The sequence below is a fragment of the Hypoxylon fragiforme genome (assembly GCF_022984875.1).
Source record: "Hypoxylon fragiforme strain CBS 206.31 chromosome Unknown GGS25scaffold_5, whole genome shotgun sequence".
Taxonomy (NCBI): Eukaryota; Fungi; Ascomycota; class Sordariomycetes; order Xylariales; family Hypoxylaceae; genus Hypoxylon; species Hypoxylon fragiforme.
The window spans coordinates 678,191-691,449 of NW_026054760.1; the positions used below are offsets into that span (position 1 = coordinate 678,191).

A 13,259-nucleotide genomic window follows, 5' to 3' on the forward strand; every position below is an offset into this window, starting at 1 on the left:
CAGCTCTCACATGCAAAGTAGATGCATACAGCAAATCCCTAGTTGAGGCTATTTCATGGTTAAGCTTCTCGACTGGATATGATAAATGGGGATCGGATTAGAGGACTTACTACTCGGGATCTATCTCCATCATTCTCATCTACGTACAACATACCGGTTGTACCACCGATGCCCCATCGGCCTGGGATTTGGTGCTGCGACATCCCGGAACGATAAGGATGCTGTGCTCGGGGCTCTGTGGCCCTAACAGAGATTATGTGGGTACACAACTTGATACCAATCCCATAGTCGTGGAAGAGGAGCCGAGCATTTATCACGCACTTGGATAACTGGAATTCGTCATACATGTATCCAACAAACCGATCTTCGGCTTTGTCGAGTATTGTCTTAGGGTCTAGGTGTTGATTTAAAAAGCATGTAACCCTTGGTCGATGTCATCTGAGTAAATTGCCCGTGGCTGACAATTTGAGGGATAGGGGGGAAGAGAAGAGTGTTGTGCTTTCTCTTGACGCAGCGTGGCGCTTGAAAACGGAAATTGGAGGGATATATACATTGGCTATGTCGGCCCCGATTTGACATTGCCGGCGTTCCCGACCTACCAGAGCACATCGTATTGGTAACCATCTTGGCCGAGATGAAGAAATAGAATGATCTTGCCCCATTGCTTGATGATTGGTCTGCGACTTTCCACGAAGATAGTAAGGTAGATAGACAAAAGTACCTAGTACCCATCTACATAGCACTGAATACCTATTTTGGAACTCAGGTAGGTATGTATTGGATGTAGATAAAGAAATAAAAATACGGGCATTGCGCGGCGAATAACCCCCTGCCTGTCAGTTTTATGGGACCAATTGATGCCGCTCCGCAGCCGATCGGACACCCGAACCGACTGCAGAATCTAGACCAAGGAGTTGAGGCTAAGGTGGTTCGCTAAATGGCTTACTACCGACAGCTTGGCTTTGGCAATGATCCCCGTGATTTAACCTGCAGCCGTTCTGGCCGAACCTTTCATTTGAGTTCATATAATTCAAGATATCAACTCGGGAACCTCCGAGAGGCGATGAAGATACCTGCCGAGGTAGGGTAGTCAGTTATTTAGCGTACGCCTAACTCCATTTGAGAACGAGGCGGGTTGGTAGGTTGGTATGTAGGTCGGTGGCCGGGATCCAAGTAGAGGCCAGTCGATGTTAATCCAAGGATTACATATTTGTAGATGTAGGATGCATACACATCGAGGTAACGGCCCTGTCTCAGATCAGATAGGAAGGGAAAAGGGGGGTCGTTGACGGGAGGTACAGATTCTCGGGAGGCAAAGAGGACTGCCAGATCAGAGACCAGGTAAGACGCGTCTTACTTACACGTACATATGTATTGTAAGAATAGGAGTTACATACCTAGGTAGGTACTATGTAGGTAAGTAATTACTGGGTACATGTATGTCCATCAGGACTCTGGAAGGGAAGCTTTTCTTGGTACCTTCCCTACACTAGGTAGTAGGTACTTCAAGTTTCAAGATTGATTATACTTTACCACGGCAGATACTACATACATGTATGTATGTATGTATGTATGTATGTATGTATGTATGTATGTATGAACTGGGAGGTACCTTCCTACAGAGCACCTACGATGTACATATAGTAGTGCTACTATCTATCATGTAGGTACTATCATGTTAGACTTGAACATGTGAATATGAATCAATTGTACAATACAGGGTTATACGGATTCTTGAATGTTGTTTCCGACCTAACTAGATTCAATGAAGTAAGTACCTAATTACCGATGATTTTTTTTTTCTCTTAGCCGGAGGCCTTCAAAAGTTCCAATTGAAAGCTAGAAACTTCAATGTTCCCTAAATGCTCAAGTTAATAGTAGGTACTACATACTAGGTAGTATGTACCTACTAGATGAAAATTGGTAAGTCACTTCAAGTTTGGCCGGACGGACCTGCGCATAATGCTTAAGGGCCTTAAGCTCGATTTGTCAATGTTGGAAGCTGCCCAGCTGCATTTTTTGTCTCTGCAGTGCACCCGCACCTCAAGCAGTGAGGTGTAAGTGCAGGTACTCCACGTAATGGCAGGGGTTAATAATAGGCGTTGTACTGTACTTGAGTTTTATATCGAGTGCTCAAGTCCCTGTTACTCGGTTACAGGGCCTTAAGCTCTCTTCGCCCCCACCCCTTATACATGTAATTGCAGTCTGCAAGGGTGCTTTAACACATGTACTGTACCTACTTACTTTATATGTTACATGGTACAAATGGGGTCTAGGAAGTGTGTGGACACCTAAAATAGTGGACCTAAAACATCAACATAACTTATAAAACTTATAACTTTACGAAAACCTTACTTATTTTAATGCAGTCAAAGGTTTTACTTAAATTAAGTTACGTAGTTTTTAATAAAAAATGTAAAAAAATCATATACTTTAAGTTGAAAAGGATATATTAGTATTTGTTATTTTTATTAAAAAACTTAAAGTTTTAAAACGCTTATCATTTATAACGTTTTATTATTTCTTATGTTTTAATTCTTGAATTAAATTAAAAATGGATTAATTTAATTTAGCTTCGAAATATATAAGGAGATTTAACAAATAAATTTTATCGATTTATTTTATATTTTATTTCAACGCTTGAAAACATAATATAAAAGTTGAAATTATAAGAAAAATATTTATAACTTTACGAAAACGTACGTTTAATTTTTTTTATTTTCACTTTTATTATATTAAAGCTCTACTAAGCCTATATAAAAATAAGAAAAAATGAAATATCATAAAATAAAGAAAGTGAAGTTTTAATATTTCATTTATATATATATTTAAAAATTAACTTTTAAATCTTAATAAAATAGATAAAATTATGAAATTTTAACATATTTCTCTTTAAACTTTAAGGATATTAAAACTACTTTTTGTTTTAAGTTTCATGTTAAATTAAAAGAATTATCTTCGTAATTAATTTTATTAAAAAATAAAAAAGTCTTTAAATTAAATAAATACTTACAAATACGCAAGTTCTACTTATAAAACTTACACCATTAAATTCAGAAAATTTCAAGGAATATTTATATATTAATTTCATATTTTAAAGTTGAAAGCTGGTAAAGTTATTTAGATTTAACGTAATAAAACCTATAGTGGATTTACTGTCCACACACTTCCTAGACCCGATTTGTACAATACATAGTACCGATCAACCAGGCAGCTGCCAGGGTGGCGTTCGCAACATACCAACCCCCGTCCCCCGTCGCCGCAAACCTTACTTCCAGTACTTCCAATTACTAGGTATGTATGAATTCTAAGCCTCCTGTCCAATGATTTCTGCTTGCTTTAGCTCGTCGCTCCGATCTCTTCCTTCTCTGCACAACAGACGACACAGTCGACAGGGACATCACTTATTACCTACATTTACATATGCGGCAGAGACCCTGACTTTCAACTCTATGCTCTTCTTGGGTTTTGATCCCCCTTTTAGTTCGTTTTAAGTCCCTTTAGCTTTAGTGAACGCCTCGCCAGGCAAGTCACGGTCTGTCTTCCGCCCATGCCATGCACAAACATCCGCATGGATTGTTTTTGCAGCCTCATCTTTTCAATAAACACGATAAGCATCGTCATCGTCATCCCATACCTTACTGTTTGTGTGTCTCGTTGATGCTTAGATGCCATCGTGTTTCTTCAATCTGACGCTGAAGTATCCAAAGATCGCCAGCATCGTTGCCCTCTTCGCCAGCTTGCATTTCTCTACTTTGGATAGCCAGTGATCGTCTAGTCGAGACTACAAGGTAGTTTGGTTTTCATATTTGAATTTCGCCTAAACTCTTCACCCTCCATTCTAAATCTAATCCCGGAATTCGTAAGACGACAGCTCAATTTCTTGCGTCATCACTTCAGAGCCGCCCTATACTGCTTTGGGTCAGCTCCCGTCGAAAGGAAAGATACAGAGAGGAAAAAAAAAAAAAAAAAAAAAAAGAAAAGAAAGGAAAAGAAAAACCACCGAAAAATTCACATATCGGAAATATCTATACCTCAATTGATATTCGTGAATATGCTAGCGGAATCGGAATCTAGTTGTAAGCAGTGAACCTGCTGATTGCTACATTTTTCACAGTCTTTCTACCCTAGGTAGGTATAGTAACTTTATTATCGGGCTATTTCTCATTTCATCCGTCTATCCATCTTCGTAACTGGCAGAACCCTGTACCAAGCCTCACAAGTGTGATCGCCCCCCCACAATGATTACATCTAGATCCTGTTGAACCGAAACTACATGCCGCAAGGTGGCGGCCCCCCTAGGTACCTAGTATACTAAGTAGTTCTCGTGGTTCAGCTGCCGAGGCCTGGTTACTGTGACCTTTGTGACCTAGTCACATAAGGAGTAATTATTTTATTGTTTTCAATATTGCCATCCCCCCCCCCTTTTGTTACTATTTCTCTTGGGTTTCTAGTATTAGTGACTTGCTTATAGACTTCCCCTTCTCCCTTAACTTGAAGTGGACTGGTCCAGAAGAAGATAATGGTGAAGAAGGGCAGAGAGACAAGCTACAACCTTTCTGAGAGGTATTAAAACCTTCATTGACCCGCCATTCCCAAGCCGGTTTCAACATCCCATCCTTAGTCTAACTCTCTTTCTCACTTGGCGTGCCACGGGTCAATTCGATGTGGAGCATCTGCGATGCTTAACTGGTACGCACTCCTTCTTATTACTTGATACTATATCCCACCTTCTTGTCGGTCGCTTTCACAAACTGGCTACCGTATATCTAGACGTCTTCAGGGTCCAGTCAAGTGTTATTAGACACTTTGAGGAGGTTTGCCGTCAGCAATAATAGGCGGCCGTCACAATCTCTGGCTATATATTCAACACACTCGCTAGCTTAACTTCGACGGCATGGCATTTCGTCCCCAAGGAGGTGGACCTCCTGGATTTCCAATGCCCTTCCAACCGTCTCAGTCCCGCTCACCTCCACAGCCTTCATCGTCTGGCGCACGGGGGATGGCGTCGGAGATAAATCCATCAGGGCCTTTTCTTCCATTTCAGGAATCCCAATTCGACATCCTCGAGTGGTACCCGCAATTTCAGTCGTGTGTGCGGTACTTCTTAGATCACGCGCAGCATAGCGGGCCAGTGCAGGCCGTTGCCGCATTTGTGAATATTCGACTGCCGTTCCAATCGCCTGGAAATCCAGTCATCTCGTCAAAGCCGCCTGGATCACCTTCAGCTGTACCATCTTCTCCGTCAATTGCAGCGGGGAAGCTTCCAATGTCCAGCCATCCACCTGTGTCCATTTCGCTGACCCCGTACATTCGACGCTTGGTAGCAACTGGTTTGGACCTTCCGGGCGTGCTTCATGGATTTTTCGGAGATGACTGGGTTGCAGGCATAGGCCATCTTCACGAAGTCGAGCGAAGAAACTTTCTTTTTGCAGCCAAGAGTGCTGGCTGGCTCAAGGTCAAGTCCCAATACGATATGATGGATGACCAGAGCATCCCTTTCTTACGACCACTGCAGAATGTCACAGAGGAGGAGATTGTCAACGCAGAAGCAAATTGGAGTGAGTGGTTGGCAATGCAGGACTGGATGGTCGGTCCACGCTCACCAGATGTCGATAGAGACATGGCAGTCCTCATAAAGAGCGAAAGCCTATAAACGATACATGCGGCATCGTCATTGCAAATTTACTGCATTACATGCCTTAGGGAAAGGGGATGCATATTTGGGGCGTACGAGGCCTGGGTACTAGAACGGATCTTTTTTCTCTCTCCTTAAACCGGCAAGATGCGGTTCATCATGAAAGTGGCCAGGCTTAACGATTTTGAGCTCGCCTCACTTCACCTCACCAAAGGGGTTCAACTAGATATCTTGAATTCACAGTACTTATTCGAAGGGTTGGGAGACAATGGGTTAGTCGAGGTGTGTTGTAATGCGGTTCATAATTAGGTATCGAAGGGATGGACAGGATGGTATTGGATATGGGATGGGATGGGATGGGATGGGATGGGATGGGTTTGGAATAGGCGAACCGAAAGGTGCCGGCGGATTTTCAAGGATGGCAAAATGACGGAAGGTACCTACCTAGTAATAATCCCAAGGGGTTAAAGTCTTACTATGTCGTATCTAGAAATCCGTGTAGTACATTACGTATTTGTATAGAGCCTATTTTGAATTCTGTGAGGATATTGAACTCGAATAACTGGGAAGATCGCCTGTCGCGGTAAGAAAATAGGGGGATCACCTATATACATTATGGATATTGTGGATACCTAGGTACCTATTCAATGTTGTACCTCCAAACTTTGGAGCATCAATGATCATACAACGTACATATGGTGAAGATCACATGGCCTAAGCTCTTGAAGCTAACCTGAGAATGGTACGGTCCTAGCCCTATCTTGGATTGAGCCCCTAGGCTTGGCAGCAAGTGTAGGCTGGATTAGCGACAGGTTGGGGTTCGCTTAGCTGTCGGTAGAGTTACTAGGGTAGTAGCACTAAAGGTCGCTAAAAAGCGTACCTACTTAGGTACCTAGGTAACTACCGACGTCAATTTACAATTGCCAACACCGCACCTACTTAGGTACAGATCTACCTATTGACACTGTAGGCTCTCCAGCTATTCAAGCCAGTACCTACATGTAGTAACTTAGTGTCTAAAAGATTTCAGCCTTGTTAATCTTGGTGTTTTTTTTTTTACAACCATCAACTTTCAACGTTCAATTCTCAATCCTCAACCTTTATATAACATGCGGTAGGAATTTCTAGAACAGGCCGGCCAATATCATATTATTCTATGCAAAGCCTGAGACTGTCGTTTAGAAACCAATCTAACCACATTACGTGGAGATGGAGATGGATGTAGATATGATAATGATCGACGGCGGCCTCGAACTCGGAGATGCGCCTACATACGACCATTTCGAATCCAAAGAAGAATGGGCTAAATTCTTAAGTCGATGCATTTCCTCCCGGCTCGCTCCAGAAGCATTCGACACGTATGTCTCTCTGCTGTACTCGAAATATCCATTGCCCCCAGCGGTCATTGCCGACCTTTGTCTGAGGCCGCAGCCTTCGAACCACGAAACCCTCGATCCTCGTATTCCGCGCTACATTCAAGTACTTTCGCAACGAAAGCTCATTGATACCCCTTCTGTACTTAAGGCCTTGTATAAATACTCGACTTCCCACGCGCAAGCCGAAAAGGTCGTCAACATACCCCGGCAAAGTTTGGAGGATGACGTGTCACTGAGATGGGGAAGCTCTTATGCCGCTGAAGAGGTTATATTCTATCGCATTACGAAAGCGGTTGCAATAGGGACTGGAATTCAGAACCCTGGCGATGCCCTGGAGATATGCAAGTTGATGGCCAAATGGATGGCCTTGTTCACTTCAGCGTCAACTGCATTTGCGCAAGATGTCATGGGTCAACTACAAAGCCCACAATCTAGGGACGAGATGGAGGCGGCGAGAGCTGCGTTCGTAATGCTCCTCTTGGGAATATGCGAGAATCAAGCTGTCCTGAGTGCTCTCGGCCGCCCATTAGCAAAAGGTACGTCCTTTCGCGTAACAAGCTTTTAATATCTTGCACCTACCTAAATTAGTACCAACCGTAGCTAACTAAAAGTAGATGCGCGAAGAGCGTTGTCCGAAGGGCTGGCTCACTTCGTGCCCTCGATTCTCCAGAGTGCATCGCAGATTGCTAGCAGGTTGGAGCTATTTCGTACGGAGACGCTCGCTTCATTTGAGCCGGCAGATAAGAAAAGAAATGTCGCCAATCCTGTAATGGATGACATAGAATCAACTATGGCCCTTGATAATTTTGTCGTAAACGAGTTGCCAATTATCAACTCCCGAGCTGGCTTATATATATATTTAAATGCTGCTGTAAGACCATCAAGCTATTATTCTATCATGAAAAATGCCCACTAACCGTGCCTAGCTTGTCGGGCGGCCGCTGATAGATGATGCGGCCCTGTTCAGTTATCTTCACAACAGATATCAGGTATGTTGAGACTAGTATAACTCTGAGGACTGGATGCTAACTCAGAAAGGGGGATATCCAATCGACAACTATTGACCTGATATTGGCTTCCTTCGACGTCCTTGCGAATGCAGTGTTTCGTAACGAAGGCCAGCAGGCAACACACCTCCTCCGGTCATATCTGATCAACAAGCTGCCGCTGCTTCTTGCAACGTTGGCAACATCAATGTATCCCCCTTTATCAGCCCAGTTTTGTATCACTGAGGCACTTAGTCAGGTTGATACTAACGCTTTTCCAACCCTATCTGCCATGTTTGATGACACAAATAACAATAACACTTTTACGGATAGTGTCCGGCAGGATTTTTGTTTTGCTTGCTGTCTACATGAATTAATTCCGGAGTCGAGCATCGAGGGATTACTTGGGGAAATTACCTATCAGAATTTACCCCAGGACGGTCGGTACGCTAAAGAGAAGCTTGTCAGGGAATGTACCAGTGATCCTGAAAGGATCCAACGATTGATTGGAGAATTGGACAATATGGATGGTAACGTTGGGGCGGTATGCCAGGCTTTAGCGGAGGTAAGTTTCTAACCCATAACACATAAAATGGCTGAAAGTTAAGAATTTCGTTAGGTTATCGGTCGTCTTTGTCACAATAAGGAGACGATGACCCTGAAGCTTCTTTGCAGTCAGCTGGCTAAGAAGCCACTATCACTAGATGTGATGCTTCTCTTCGATAGACCGATAACCATGCTGCATCCTCTATGTGAGCTACTCGATAATTGGCGATACGAGGAAGATCAAGGAGAATACCAACCTGTCTATGAGGAGTTTGGGTCAGTACTTCTTCTGGTGCTGGCGTTTGCCTACCGCTACAATCTTTCTGCCACGGATCTAGGTATTCGGTCACCAGACTCGTTTGTGGCCAAGTTGCTGGGTGTTGGCCAGCCTAACAAGCCGTTTGACGAACTAACAGACCAAGAGAAAGGACATCTTGACGGTTGGATACATGGTCTTTTTGATACCGAATCCGGCGGATTGGCAGATGAATTGTTGTCTTCGTGTCCTCCACAGGACTTCTATCTACTTGTACCCACGCTATTCCACAACATTGTTCTTGCGTTTAGCACAGGTCACCTCGACGAAGAAAGCCTCAAAACAGGTGTTGAATGTAAGTTAACATGCAATAGTCGCTTAATAGGGATGCTAACATCAAATCAGATTTGGCCAACACATTCCTACTCCCATCCCTTGTGCCAGCAGCTATACACATGTCTAATCAGCTGTGGACGGAACTGAACCACGGGCCGGAACACAAAGCAATCATCAGGATTTTGGAGTTGATCCTACTGACCAAACAGGGTTCCAGTGAAGCGCAAACGATGCTGTCCTCTGTGGTGAACATCATTGCGACGCCACTAGAGTACTCTTTGAGATCGTATCAACGCTTCGACCCGAAGTGCCAAACTGTAGAACCTCTGCTCAAGGCAATGAGAGATAATATTCGACTCTCACGAAGAACAGCTAGTGCTGCTAGCAACGAACTAGAGGCATGGGCTACTACCGCTAATGGGGGGTTTGCTGCATCCATTCGGCATACGGTACAGGGCTTTGTGGCGTGGAGTGTGCACCCAGGCTTGAACGTAATGCCTACATCGTACACGCACCGGCAAATCTTAGCTGCTTTGAAGATGCTCGGCGCAAGACGCCTATTAAACATAATCTTGGAAGAGGTGAAGCTACAGTCTGAAGCCGGTAATGGAAGTATCGCCCATGATGTGGCTACTGCCCTCGTGTGCGCTCCAGACGTAACCAACATGCCAGCACCACCTGAACTTTCACTTCTCATAGACTCGTCAAATCATCCCGTAGTACCTCCACAATTGCGGATCTCACTCCGGGCGGCGCTCAAGTCAGAAGCAGAAGACTGCAAGGCATTGCAGAAGTTGGACCCGACCATGGCCGAAATTGTCGTTCGCCTTTACCGGAAGGTTGAAGCACAAATGCTTATGCCTCCGCCCGAGACGATGCTACAAGGCGAGCTCGCTAATTTAGGCGCAGCGGCACTCGGAGACGCGTTAGCTGCCGCCGCTCAAAGCGAGGGTCTAGGCGCTGAGGATGCAAGCATGGGCTTAGACCTTGGAGGTGGTGGTAATGATATGGGCCATCTCGGCGGTCCGGGCGACTCAAGTCACCACGGCGGACTTGACTTCGGAGCCAGTGATGATATATTCAGCGGCCTTGGCGCGGGTGGAAGTGGCGCTGATCTCCTAGATAGCTGGGACATGTCTTAGTTGAAGTCACGCTTATAAGCGAAAGCATTATCCGTATAGTTATCGACTTGATTTTATTTGCGGATTATTTGTAGGCAAGCGAGGCGTTTTATGCACAAGAGGAAATCAGGTTGCATGGATTTATAAATTTCCTTTTGGATGAGGTTCGTGCGCTTGCGTTCGAGGGGCATTGAAGTGATGTCTCCAACGGAAGATAGCAGATGTTATTGCCTACCTGAATCTTATACTACAACTTTAGATGTTTTTGTCGTGTCTCCGTAGATCTTATGTACCTACGCTCCAGGCCCAGTGTACTGAGTGTAGGCGTGGATGATGTTAACTAGGTACCTACTAACCTAGGGGCTTGAGCACGCAATATAACCCCTGTATTTGGCCATTGAGGCGTCACCGCTCACCTTACTCAAATTGTAGGTGCCATTTGTGTTTTTTGGTAGTTATTATGGGGGAGATCTAACTAAGGTTAATACATTATACCGTACCGGTCCGAACCACAACGCTTTACATAAAAATGCCATCTCCACATACACGGATCTTCGTTATTGATTAAATTATGAACACCCTTCCCCTAAATTCCACTTCTTGGTCTTTGCATCGCGGCCATTGAATAGGTACAGTACCTATCTTATTACTGGCCAACATCAATCTCCCACGCAGAAATAATGCGCAGCGCGGAGATTATAGCCGCCCTGCTACAGGCGAGCGCGGTGGCAGGTAGTATCGGCCCCGGCCTCGTAGCGGCGCACCCGGGCCAGCAGGTCCCGCTCGGCTCAGCAGCACCAGTCTCGGGCCCGCACCGGCGCCAGCCCAACGTCGTGTTCATCCTCACCGATGACCAGGACGTGCACCTGGCGTCGCTGGACTACATGCCGCTGGTGAAGAAGCATCTGAGGAACGAGGGGACGTCGTTTAGTCGGCATTACGCTACGACGGCGGTGTGCTGCCCGAGTCGCGTGACGCTGTGGACGGGGAGGTTCGCGCATAATACGAATGTTACGGATGTTATTCCGCCTTATGGTATGTTTTTGAGGGGGTGGGGGATTTGTGCGGTGCTTGGAACTAACCCCCCTTATCTACGGTTTCATTATTTACCCAATCGTGTCCTGTATTCTTACTTCCAATCATAGGCGGATACCCCAAGTTCGTCGCAGAGGGCCTCAACGACAACTACTTCCCCGTGTGGCTCCAGGAGGCCGGGTACAGCACGTGGTATACCGGCAAGCTGTTCAACGCGCACACGGTCGAGAACTACAACTCGCCGGCGCCGGGCGGCTTTACGGGCTCGGTATGTGAAACCCCCAACTGCCAACGACCCCTTTACTCGTCACTTTATCTTGGATCTCATTATTCTCGATGCTCTCCCCATCTTGGACTTCAAGTAGGTATATAAGGCCATGAGCTAAACCCAGCCCAGGACTTCCTCCTGGACCCACACACCTACGATTATCTCAACAGCACGTTCCAGCGCAACGGCGAGTCCCCGCGCAGCTACGAGGGCCAGTACAGCACCGACGTGCTGGCAGAGAAAGCCTACGGCCTCCTCGACGAGGCCGTCGCAGCCGCGAAGCCGTTCTTCCTCGTCGCGGCACCAATCGCACCGCACGCCAACGTCGTGATGACGGGCAAAAAGGGGAAGAAGAACGCGGGCGGCCACGACTTCGGCGCGATCCTGTTTACGGAGCCAGTCCCCGCGGAGCGGCACAGGGGCTTGTTTAAGGGGGAGACGGTGCCGCGGACGGGGAACTTCAACCCGGAGCAGGCGTCGGGCGCGAACTGGATCCACGCCCTCCCGCAGCAGAACGCGACCAACGTCGCGTATAACGACCACTTCTACAGACAGCGCCTGCGCGCCCTGCAGGCCGTCGACGAGCTCGTCGCGGGGCTCGTCCAGCGGTTGGCGGACCATGGGATCCTGGAGGATACGTACGTGGTCTACAGCAGCGACAACGGGTTCCACATCGGGCAGCACCGGCTGCAGCCGGGGAAGAGCTGCGGGTACGAGGAGGACGTCAACGTCCCGCTGATTGTGAGGGGGCCCGGGGTGGAGAAGAATCGGACGGTCGACGGCTTGGTCACGGTGCATGCGGATCTGGCGCCGACGTTCTTCGAGTGGCTTGGTATCGAGGCGAGAGGGGACTTTGATGGCGCGGCGATACCGGTTACGAGGGAGAGGGTTGAGAGGGAGGAAGGGAAGGGGGAGAGGAGGGAGCATGCGGGGATCGAGTATTGGGGGCTTGCGTTTGGGGAGGGGATTTATGAGAGTATGTGCTTTGAACTACCTCTCACTCACCTCCGTCGCTGTTTATCTGCTTGGTGAAATGGTTCTTTTTTCAGGAGTCACGGCTAACATGGTACTTAACCAGGAAACCCCCGTGGCAATAACACGTACAAAGCCCTCCGCGTCTCAGGGCCGGGGTATAACTTGTACTACTCGGTCTGGTGCAACAACGAGCACGAGTTGTATGATATGAACGTGCGTACCTATATCCTTTCCCTCTCTCCCTCCCTCCCTCCCTCTCTCTCCAAATAGTTACTTTTTCATATCATTACCACCTCAATACTAATAAATGAACAGGTCGACCCCGGCCAACTCCACAACCTCCTCTCGCCCCCCTCCCCCCTCACCAGCACCTCCCTCCTCGCCGCAGGCCACCCCGTCGACAAAGTAGCTTCGCGCCTCGACGCGCTCCTCCTCGTCCTCAAAACCTGCAAGGGCGAGCCGTGTCGCCGCCCCTGGGCGCAGCTGCACCCGGCTGGCGACGTGAAGACGCTTGCGGATGCGTTGGATGAGCGGTTTGATGGGTTTTACGAAGCAGATGGTGGTAGTGGGAGGGTGAGGGTGGAGTATGCGTTTTGCGCTGATGGGTTCTTGAAGGATGCGGAGGGCCCGACGTGGGAGGAGGATGGGAGGGGGTATGAGTATTTGAGAGAAGGGGGTGGGAGGTGGGAGGATTGGGTGTGAGGTTAGAACTGGCAGTGTAT

The 13,259-nt window shown here is 47.0% G+C and overlaps 3 protein-coding genes across 3 annotated transcripts; all 3 read left to right on the plus strand.

Moving 5' to 3' along the window:
• Positions 1-4,755: 4,755 nt before the first annotated feature.
• GGS25DRAFT_267295 (uncharacterized protein) lies at positions 4,756-5,900 on the plus strand. The gene has a single exon (XM_049257354.1). It carries the CDS (start codon positions 4,898-4,900, stop codon positions 5,654-5,656), a length of 759 nt encoding a protein of 252 aa, XP_049116396.1. The 5' UTR covers positions 4,756-4,897; the 3' UTR covers positions 5,657-5,900.
• Positions 5,901-6,576: 676 nt separating this feature from the next.
• GGS25DRAFT_489433 (Med5-domain-containing protein) lies at positions 6,577-10,532 on the plus strand. The gene is made up of 6 exons (XM_049260899.1): positions 6,577-7,550; positions 7,629-7,885; positions 7,941-8,003; positions 8,053-8,565; positions 8,620-9,157; positions 9,208-10,532. Exons 1-6 carry the CDS (start codon positions 6,848-6,850, stop codon positions 10,278-10,280), a joined length of 3,147 nt encoding a protein of 1,048 aa, XP_049116397.1. The 5' UTR covers positions 6,577-6,847; the 3' UTR covers positions 10,281-10,532.
• A 407-nt stretch (positions 10,533-10,939) lies between these two features.
• Positions 10,940-13,239, plus strand: GGS25DRAFT_514202 (Arylsulphatase; the record flags this gene model as incomplete). The annotated part of the gene is made up of 6 exons (XM_049262968.1): positions 10,940-10,991; positions 11,055-11,294; positions 11,405-11,562; positions 11,692-12,538; positions 12,641-12,750; positions 12,853-13,239. The coding sequence occupies 6 exons, from the start codon at positions 10,940-10,942 to the stop codon at positions 13,237-13,239; spliced, it is 1,794 nt and encodes a 597-aa protein (XP_049116398.1).
• Between the last annotated feature and the right edge of the window lie 20 nt (positions 13,240-13,259).

Excerpts from the sequence above, each read along its gene's own strand:
- GGS25DRAFT_267295 (XM_049257354.1), top strand. The coding sequence starts at position 4,898 with ATGGCATTTCGTCCCCAAGGAGGTGGACCTCCTGGATTTCCAATGCCC.
- GGS25DRAFT_489433 (XM_049260899.1), top strand. The coding sequence starts at position 6,848 with ATGGAGATGGATGTAGATATGATAATGATCGACGGCGGCCTCGAACTC. Across the intron at positions 8,566-8,619 it reads TATGCCAGGCTTTAGCGGAG|GTTATCGGTCGTCTTTGTCA; the intron begins GTAAGTTTCTAA and ends GAATTTCGTTAG. Across the intron at positions 9,158-9,207 it reads CCTCAAAACAGGTGTTGAAT|ATTTGGCCAACACATTCCTA; the intron begins GTAAGTTAACAT and ends ACATCAAATCAG.